The sequence below is a fragment of the Hyalella azteca genome, unplaced genomic scaffold (assembly GCF_000764305.2).
Source record: "Hyalella azteca isolate HAZT.00-mixed unplaced genomic scaffold, Hazt_2.0.2 contig15451, whole genome shotgun sequence".
NCBI classification, from domain to species: Eukaryota; Metazoa; Arthropoda; class Malacostraca; order Amphipoda; family Hyalellidae; genus Hyalella; species Hyalella azteca.
In genome coordinates this window covers 98788-109431 of record NW_025945305.1, presented here as the reverse complement: position 1 = coordinate 109431, position 10644 = coordinate 98788, and the positions used below count along the sequence as shown (strand labels likewise).

The 10644-nt window shown below is 38.0% G+C and overlaps 1 protein-coding gene across 1 annotated transcript; it reads left to right on the top strand.

The window, feature by feature from the left end:
• Positions 1–5027: 5027 nt before the first annotated feature.
• Positions 5028–10644, top strand: LOC108664942 (piggyBac transposable element-derived protein 3). Its single transcript, XM_047884447.1, has 5 exons — positions 5028–5128; positions 5316–5390; positions 5708–5832; positions 8058–8132; positions 9079–10644. The coding sequence occupies exons 2-5, from the start codon at positions 5360–5362 to the stop codon at positions 10642–10644; spliced, it is 1797 nt and encodes a 598-aa protein (XP_047740403.1). The 5' UTR covers positions 5028–5128; positions 5316–5359.

Sequence of the window (10644 nt, the reverse complement as noted above, 5' to 3'; positions counted from 1 at the left end):
AGTGGTGCACGGCTGATTGGTGTAGGTCCGTAGAGATCCAAGGCGTTCGATTCAGGGCTTATTGGTGCACAAAATTGGTGGTGCACGGCTGCGCTCCCAACTGGAGAGCTCCTTTTGTACATACCAAGGAAGAATTTTGTAAAGAAGATATAATGTTTTGTTTTTGATATAATATAATGGATTTAATTTCTCTCAGATTCACCACGCCGGCACACCCCAAATCCAAATCGGTGTTAGCCTGTTAGGGAAAAGGCATATTTTATGCAACTCCTCAGCAGTTGGCCCTCGGCAGCACGCAGCATACCACGGTACCCTTCAAAGACTTCAAATCAAATTTTAAAAAACTCCTCTGCAGTCAGGAAGGCTTTGCTGGCAGTTGATAACTTGATTGGTATTTGGTATTTGCCATTTGGCCGTAGTCGTAGTACGTACTATGTACCTAGTGTAGTAACTTGTAAGCTGGAGCCTGGGTCGTATAATTTGAGCGCTGGTAAGAGACTAAGAGTGGTCTGAGGCCTGAGCCATGCTGCGGTAAAGCATTTAGTGAGGGTCCTGAGAGACTATCATTATAGTACCTACTCTAGGTCCTGAGACCTGAGATATTTGCTCCTGCATTCGGTGGGCCATGCCGCATTGCCGCCATACTTCTCAAAAGCCATTAGCCAATGAAGGAAAAAAATAAATGCTGGTGTCCCAGGCATAGAATATTCTACTTGGCAAGCCGCGACTAAATTTTTCGAGCCGTGGTTTTATGGATTTGCCAGCCGTGATTCCATTTCTATGAGCAGGATTTCATTTCACCGAGACGTGAATTCCATATCTTGGCCATGAAAAGCCATTTACGAGGTGCGAATTTATTTACAAAGTCCATGCACATGTTACCCCAAATCTCTAATTTTACCCTTAAACAGTCAAACGGCAACAATAAAATTTGTCTCAACTGTAAGTTGAGCACGTGTTAATGCAGTCTGACCGCTTTGACATGACCGCAACTATGCATGATCTTCAACAAAACGTTTAGTTGATTTGTTTACTTTACGATGTTTATGTTTTTTCTGCAAGATATTTTTGGTGGGAACGGTAAAGCAATGCGGATTGCGGAAGTTGAAAATTTTATGAAATGACATTTTTCAGGTTTGCGAAGTGCAAACTGCGATTTTTTAATCAAACAAAAATTTATGACATTCGAGCCACAAGATTTCATACCTCTGAAATTATATGATATTAGAGCCATGATATTTCAGACAAAAATAGGACTTTTTCAGACTAGTGGTGTCCCAACTCCCACATTAGAAAATTGCAAAGAATGAGACAAATGCAAGCATGCAATACATGAATGCAGTCAGTTTAAGGGGACCGTCTACCCTCCCTCCGTAAAAACTTCTATAGTTATTATCCGATCATCGTGAAACTTCACATACACACGTAAAATGTAAAAAAGTAACATTTTGCTCATTTGAATTTTTTGACAAAATTGATAGAAAACGAGAAATTCATAGTAAATGCTAAAAACGGGTACTTTAGAAAATCTATCTCCTCCTACAAATATCATCCTACAACATCGAGACACGTATCATTTGATTTGTAAAGACCATACCTATCGACTCTAAGATCGCTATTCTCATTTTCCCCATAGTTTTTTTTTGCACATTTTTCCCATTTTTCTCATTTTTCCCCCTCCCCCCCCTTCTCCCCTATATATAAGACGAACCATAACAAATTCCAAAAAATGATCTTAGAGTCGATAGGTATGGTTTTTAAGAATCGAATGGTATATGTCTCATTGCTGTAGCTTGAAAACTGTAGGAGGAGATAGGTTTGCCGTGAGAGCAATAGGAGGTTTACACCACGCCCAAGAAACTGCCGCGCGGCATTACCTTCCCTCACTTAACCAATAAAGACGACCCATTACAATACCATAGACTTTACTGAAGGGCCCTCAAAACTGCCCCCCCCTTAGGGAGCTGTCACGAAATCATTTTTCGACGTAGAGAGATGATTCTGGTACCGTTCAATGCGTCAGAAAGTAAGCTTTAAGATGAGCACGAAAACCGGAAAACACCAAAATTGAAAATTTAGGGGTAGACGGTCCCCTTAACTCAGTGGTTCCCAAAGTGGGCAATATCTCCCCCCTGGAGGCGCCTGAAAGATCTGTGGGGGCCTCTGGAAAAATCTGTGTTTAACTTTTCTATTTCAAAATTGCAGCGTACGTACTAAATATCAAGAAAGAGGCGTTTGTTCTTATATGTTTCTGTCAGCAGGGGGGTGCTAGAGATTCACTGGGGAGCCAAGGGGGGTGCCAGCCTGAAAAAGTTTGGGAATCACTGGTTTAACTGGATCCTGGTTGTCATTTTAACTGGCTCTGCAATCAAAATTAAATTTTGAAATCTACAACTAGGTAGGCCTAGCCTACAACTACTAGATAGGGGAATTAAAATTAACTCTTTTCTGAAAGAGCTTTTGTTTGCCTGCCACTGTCACAGCCATAGACCTATAAGTGTGACCGTGTGAGGCTATTTGCTATGACTATGGTCTATGGCCCATACTATGGGGCCTACAAGTTGTCATAGTGGACTACTGGTAGGCTTAGTGGCAAAGCAGAGAGTTTTTTACACTCTCCCTCCAGTTCATTTTTGAGTCCTATAAGTAGACCAGTAAAGTATCCTGGATACCATCATACCAGCACTATCATACATAAGAAATGGGTTTGAATCTTGAGTAAGAGAGGAAATTAAAAATGAACTGATTCTAAAAAAAAATCTGGTTTGTCACTATGCTGGTAGGTATGTCAACACTCAACAGTCAATGGAACACAGTGACCTAGGTGGCACTGGCAGTAGGTGCACAAAAAAATTTTCTATGATCTCAATGAAAATTATGCAGCTGGAAAGAAAAATATTTAGAAAAATGCCATATAAATATAAGTGGAATACAAATAAACATAGAAAAAACTACAAATTTTTTCCTTTTTTAAAATATGTCTTAAAATGAACCAAATTTGGCACTTTTTTGGAAAAACTGTCATTTCTAGGTTTCCTATGAGCCAATTTTTAATATTTTACTACCATATGACATTATATGCACAATTTTGGGATGACCAACAATGCATTAACTTTTCATTAATGGATTTTTTTTGCTGAGCAAGGTAAATGTATTGTTCATGGATACGGTAATATCGCATCAATAATACGGGAATTAATGTATATGGTAATATCATAACAATATAGGAAAAACATGTAAAAATCATAGAAAATGTCATTGATTCTACCTCTACACTATCTACAATGAAAGAGGAGGACTTCAGAGTACTGTTAGTAATGGATGAGTACACTCTGCATGCTTCAAATGTTTTAAAATGAAGTTTTATTCCAAGTGTCCCGAGTAGCCCCATTCGACGGGGCTACTCGGGACACTCTTTTTTTGCTTCTGGCAACTTATGAATAGCATATGGATTTTTTTGGAGAAGCCATGTGATAGCCCTTGCAAAGAGCTTTGAAATGAGCCTAAACTTGTTTATGAAATGTTTCATGGTAAGAAGTTATGAATGAAAAACGTTCAAAATCGTCCCGAGTAGCCCCGGTTGACGGTAATCAAAATTTTTATTATTAATTGATTTTTTAACTGGAGCTTTTGCTAACCAAGGTTCTACTGTAAATGCATTCTTGGGGGTGTCCTGTGTTACCCCTGGCATGGGCGCCGGGAGGTGTCCCTTATTATCCCATCTTGCGGAAATGGCAACCATTTTCTTTTTTAATGAGATAAGCATATTCCATCAATTATGTTATTAAGTCAAAACCTGTGTGCAACTTTTACGTACATAAAAATTTTTAATGTGGTGAATTTTTTTTTGCTACGCACCTCCAGGGTGCAAAACTTGGGTGAATATTGAAAGATCTTTGGCAATGCATCAGCAGCAAAATATACGCCTTCAGATCTTGTTGACACATTTGCATTGAAATTATTGCATTTTAGAAATTACTTTGAAATTATTACAATTATTGCAAATCTGAAAGGTTGCAAGTGCACACAGTAAGGTTTCTGGTACATTGGATGGATCAGGATGCAGTGAAGCTTTTCCTGAAATCAGTTGTGATGAGTGTAAGTGTTGCAGTGCATGGAGTCTGGTGGAGAGTAAGGGATATACCATCAAAGTTTCTTGTAGCACTTTCATATTAAAAATTACCAGCGACACATCTTGAAAATGGCTGGCAGCGTTTTTGGCTTAAATTCATGTCAAGGCAACGCTGCTTGCAAACTCTGCACCCTGGATTTACCTTAGAGGTACTTTTCCAAATTCTTACTTTTCACACTTTTTTCAGGGATTTTCTAGAGGTAGTAAATGTATGATTTCTTAACTTGCAACTATGACATCAATGTATGATTTCTTAACTGCATAGATAGTAAAAATGTTGAACTTTACGCCACTATTTTTAGTTTTGCAACACATTGATTAGTTAAGCTGCTACAAGCCTACAACATTTCTATGAAATGTGGGCCGACTGTCCCGATTTACCCTGCTCATCCCTTATTACCCCGTATGACGGTACCTACCTGACCATATAAATCAACTGTGGAATGCCACTTTGATCACTGCCCATATATACCATCAAATGGGGGTAATAACGTACAGTTTTGAGCGTTTTTCCTTAATAACTTTTTACCATGAAACATTTCATAAACAAGTTTAGGCTCATTTTATAGCTCTTTGCGAGGGCTACGTATGTGAAAATTTGCTTTTTGTTGCCTGGCATTGTAAAAGGTAATGACTTGTTTGAGCCCATATCACAATACCTATTGTGTCAGACACTGAGTGTCAGACACTCAGAAATGAGGGAGATGAAATTCCATTAAAGAATTGATATTGATTTCTCATATGGGAAGTGTAAATTTTATCATGGCTAGGTATCTTAGTTATGCTACTGAATAAGAAATTGCTTGATAAATATGAATAGCTGTCATTTTTTGGTCATAATCAAACATGATAAGTGAATTTCAGTTGCTTCCATTTCAGGTAATTCTATTGCATCATAAGAAGTATAGTTTTTTGTTTAAATATCTTTAAAACGGTAATTACCAATGAGATTAAATATGTTAGCTCATCAAATGAAGAGATATTTGATCTGTGCAGGTATTGGAATCACAAATTCTTATTTTAAATTTCAATGACTATAAACTTTACTCTTGATTGTGAGATGCAACTTCTGTATTAGCCTCAGATCTCCTTCTCAATTTAGTCACTTTAGTTAGTCACATCTGCAGGAATATTGTGCCTTAATTGTCTAAGCATTGCTCTACATCAGTTTGTGATACTGCAGCCTGCTGGGTTGGCTGGTGCTTTGTAAAAAGCCTCTTCTAAGTCATGGCTCAGGATATCAAACTGGAGTCAGAAGGTGAGCTGCACATTTATTGCTGAACTTTTTACCAATAGAAGCATGTGATGAAGCCTGTTTATCTGGAATGATGAAGTTTGTTTGACTTGATCTTGAAGAATTTAAAAACGTAAAAAGTGAGCATAAATGAGCACACTATTTATGAGCATATTGATTGTTTTCAAATGCAAATAAATTCAGTTGGAACCTCCAACTTTCAGTACCTATTTTGCACCTGGAATTCATTGTGACAACCAAGCTTACAGAACCTATTTCTCATTGCAATTCTAGTGTTTTATTGGCATTATTCATGTGAAGTGATAATGTATATATTCCAGTCATGGATGTCAGTGGTTCATCTCAACTGCCAAATGTGTTGGCTGTTTACATCAAAGAAGAGCCAAAACTGGAGGGAGAAGAAATCGATGTGAAGAAAGAACAAATTTACACAGAGGAAGATGAGGTATAACTTCATATCTGGATCATCTTAAGGGGACTGGCTTGGTGAAAAATAGAAAATTTTGAGTTTTTTGATTTTTGTTTTGAATCTGGTGCATCTGATTGTGTTATCAGCAGGTCTGTGTGTGTTTTAGTTTGTTCAATAGGTTGATTTAGTACAAGACAATTGGTTGAAAATCCATTATGCATACATGTAATTGACTAATCGTTCTTGCTAATTTTGAGATGACAATTATCCTGCCTTGCCAATGAATGGCATCAATTTAAAGGTCTAAATCTCATGCATCCAATGGTGTGAGCCACATGTCTATGCATGTTAGTTCCTTCATAAGGTTGATTTGATGATTGTAATCTCTTTCTTTACACTTTTTCAGTTTGTCAGGTTCCCTGAAAATTTTGATTTTTCATTTTTTTTCCTCTTTGAAAGTGTTATCATTCCTATGGTATTCAAGTTACAGCATTGTAAAACCTATCATTTGGTTTGTAAAGACCATACCTAGCAACTCTAGAAGCCTTTTTAGTGCATTTTCTCATTTATGGAAAAAATGCACTATTGTGCATTTGTGCCTGCCATGTCTGTCTGTCTGTCTGTCCATCCGTCCGTCCATGACCTCAAGTTTTTGTCGACGAGAAAATGCACTCTCTGTCACTCACTGCAGTGAGTACTGAGTTATATTTTTTTTTATTTGTGCATGGCTTGACTTATACATGGGAGGGAAAGATGCGGAAAAATGGAAAAATGCACTTAAGAAAAAATGAGGAAGAAAATGAAAAATCAAAGTTTATGAGCTTCTAGACAATTATGTTATAAATCAAATGAACTGTGTCTCAATATTGTGGCACATGAATTGCTAAAGTTATAACATTTTTAATGCACCCCCTTTTTGCGTTTTCTATAAATTTCATGTTTTGTCTCATTTTTCCAAAGAATTCATATAAGAAAAGTATTTTTATTTTTATGTTTCATGTATGTGGGTGAAATTTCAGAAAGATTGGTAGATAAATATAGAAGTTTTTCTAGAGCCAAGCTGGCCCCCTTAAATTAGTTTGAATGAATCAATTTCTATATTCATAAATAAAATAAATTAAAACTAGTATTTAACTCCATTTGATTTCAATTAGCCTTTTAATATTCTCTGACATAATGTGTGATGCATAATATCTTGTACATTTTTTGTGACAAAGAAATTACTGAAATTTGTTTAAGCATGAAATTACTGTAAAACTTCTCTCTGTCCATTTTCTTATATTTTGCTTCTAAAATGTTTGCTTTCTAATTTTTTCTTATTCTAATTATATTATAAATATTATTATTTCTTATATAGGTACTGTAAAATGAGGTAACTTTGACCACTTTTTTTTTCAAAACGATGCCATTTTTTTACTAGATAAGTTAAACTTAAATTGAAACATGCAAAATACAGGTCTATACTCTAGCTTTACTCACCATAAATTGCTGGCTCCTGCCTCTCATAGTTTTGATGTAATTTCAAAAGAAGTGATGGTCTTTGTTACCCCTGCTCTTGGGGTTTCTTTGACCGGGTAGTAAAATCAATTTTATTTTTTGATAAAATAACTCCAGGTTGTGGTGCATTGTAGTAGAACTCTTCTAGTTACAAATGCAAAAGACAGATTTTAGGAAAGTGTCATAGTTTGCAAATGGGGGGCGCCGCCCAATATGCGAAATGTGACCACCTAATGGCAGCCGTGACGGGGTAACATAGACCGGTTTGGAAATTAAGTTAAAATTACCATATATAAGACTCTGTAGAGTCTGAAACATAAAGATAAAAACATTAATAGGTGTATCAAACATAAAATATGTTATATAGGTACCTATGGTAATTTTAAATTCATTTCCAAGCCGGTCAATGTTACCCTGTCACGGCTGCCATCAGGTGGTCAAAGTTCCCCCATTGGGGGTGGCGCCCCCCATTTGCAAACTATGACACTTTCCTCAAGTTTGTCTTTTGCATATGTAACTAGAAGAGTTCTACTACAATNCCATTGACAAAATTTTTCTATGTCAAATCGTTTTTGAGTTTTGGGGTTTTTTGTTAAAAAAACAGAAAGTGGTCAAAGTTACCCCGCCGGTCAAAGTAACCTATTTTACGGTAATTATATTATATTTATACCAATAAAAATTGAGTTTAATTTCAGTTTAGTTGATGAATCTAAATAAATTATTACCAACTAACATCTCTGCCTATGCCTGGTTGTGGCAACCAGGCGACTCCACTTCCCTCAACTTGGTTGCTGTGCAAGGAGGAAGCCCACCTTGCTGATGCTCGGTTCGAGGAAGAGGTCAGTGATGCTTAGTGTACAAATATTTGGAATTTAAATCTTTTCAACCATTAACACTTTTGCAGGTAAGTTACCATATTATGGTAACTAAAATGGGGGTCAAAAAATGGCCCCCCACAACTCCCCCAATGAGTTTTGGAGCTTGCCAATGTGTTCCAGCCAATCACAGATCTTGCACAAGTGGCATCATGGATGGTGTTGCCCTCTGCTGTGCTGTTGCACAAGTGTGAGCTCATTTGAAAATTAGTCACCACCAAGATATGACCTATTGTGCAGTTTGTGCTCCACCAGCCTTCACTCAACTAGTGATATCTCACTAATTAATGTTGGTAAGTTCATGATAAGCAGTTGTATCATAGTTTAAAACTTGCTTAATCGAGGGGTAATAATTTCGTTTGCTTTAAATGAAGGCAAGTTGGTTAAATTAGACTGTAAGAAACAGTGTGACTATGTATGGTCATGTGCCTGGCAGCACTCAAATATGGTGTACAATGGCAAAGTGATCATATGTGTACATGCCCCCTTTAATGTTTAAAGTTGGAAAATTGTTCAAGTGACTGTGCCTGGACTTAATATGCCTGCTGAATCTAAGTGAATTTTTTTTGTGCTTTGTGATATAGATTCTGTACTATGCTCATCCTTGTGAATATTGTTGAGATCTCTATTCTTTTATAGATGTATTTATAATGATCTTGCAATGAATTTACCCTTTATGTTATTGAAATAGGATTGCAAGATTCTAGGTAAAAATCTTATCAAGAAATTGTGCATTCAATTAACATTCCCAATATTGTTCACGAATTGTGAACAAAAATTGTAAAATCATTGAGATGAATAGGGGACCTATGATCAAGTTGTTTTTAGTTTAAAGTTGCATGGTGAAATGACAAGCATCCAAAGAATTTGCTTCATGGTAGACTTTGCTAAATATCTTTGTTATTTTCAGTTCTCAACTGCAAGATTCTACCAAAAGAACCAGACCCACACATGTGTGGTGCCTCTGGACCCTAGCATCAGCGATGACGATTCGCTGGATGATGACATCTCTGACCCGAACTATGTGCCTGTCCCTGACCAGCATAATGAGGATTCTTCTGATACCACGGAAGGACAACCCCCTACCAGTAAGCGCCGATGCAGAAGGCCAGTCTTGGAAGAGGTACACGAGGAAGAAGATGATGAAGAGGACGTGGGTCATGCAACACCACAGGAGGAAAGGAACACCACCAACATAGGTCAGACAAAGAAGAAATGGGGCAATTTAAATGAAAATGACAGGCAGTCAAGGCCTACTACATGGAGCAAAATTGACATCAGCAACCCACCACTGCCGGAATATCAACACACACCACCTCAGTACGTAAAAAATTCAGACTATTACTTTGAAAAATTCTTCAGTCCACAGCTTATTCAACACATTGTATATCAAACAAACCTTTATGCAAAGCAAAAGGATGTTTCTACCACCTTCGTAACAACTGATGAGGAGATCCGCACCTTTATTGCCATACTTCTGTACATGGGAGTTGTGCAGCTCCCCTCACTCGATGATTATTGGGCAATGAAGACCAGGGTACCTCAAGTCGCAGAACTAATGCCTTCCAAACGCTTCAGACTTCTGCACCGACTAATACATTTCAATGACAACAGTCAGATCTCTGCCTCCGTTGACCGTTTCTACAAAATAAGACCCATCTTCAACTTCATCTGTCAAGCCTTCCGGTGTGAACCACAAACACCTAAGCAGTCGATTGATGTGGTGATGGTCGGTTTCAAAGGGAAGACAGCTGGAAATCTGCGCCAGTACATACAGAACAAGCCTGACAAGTGGGGATTCAAGCTGTTCTCGCGAGCGTCGGCTGATGGGTTTGTTCATGATATGGTTCTCTACCAAGGCTTGACTACGCTACAAGGTCATGGCGTCACCCTAACGCCAGAGCAAGAAGCCCTCAGTAACACAAGCAAGATTGTCTCAGTCCTTGCACAAACAATGACATGTTCTCAGTCGGCAATATTCGCAGATAACTTTTTCACAAGTCTGCAGATTGCGCGCTACCTGAAAAACACCCATGGGTGTAGGTACACGGGGACTGCAAGGGAAAATAGAATTGGAAACCCACCACTCAAGTCTACAAAGGACTTCGAAAAGAAGAGCATTCCCCAAGGTCATTTTGACTATGCTTCTACAGATGATGGAATCTTGGCTCTTCGTTGGAAGGACAACAAGGCGGTCACAATGTTATCAAATGACCTAGGGGTTTACCCAGTTACAACTTGCTCTCGCTACTACAAAGAAACAAAGCACAAAGAACAATTGCAATGTCCAAATGTCATCAAGTCCTACAATGCGAATATGGCGGGAATTGACAAGAGTGACATGCTGCTTCACCTCTACCGCACTCCACTGAGGTCGTACAGGTGGTACATGAGACTTTTTGCCTATAGCCTGGACCTTTGCATTACTATCGAAGCCAAGTTCCTAACAAATCAGATAGGTTTGATACCACACTGA

Excerpts from the sequence above, each read along its gene's own strand:
- LOC108664942 (XM_047884447.1), top strand. The coding sequence starts at position 5,360 with ATGGCTCAGGATATCAAACTGGAGTCAGAAG. Across the intron at positions 5,391-5,707 it reads TATCAAACTGGAGTCAGAAG|TCATGGATGTCAGTGGTTCA; the intron begins GTGAGCTGCACA and ends TATATATTCCAG. Across the intron at positions 8,133-9,078 it reads ATGCTCGGTTCGAGGAAGAG|TTCTCAACTGCAAGATTCTA; the intron begins GTCAGTGATGCT and ends TGTTATTTTCAG.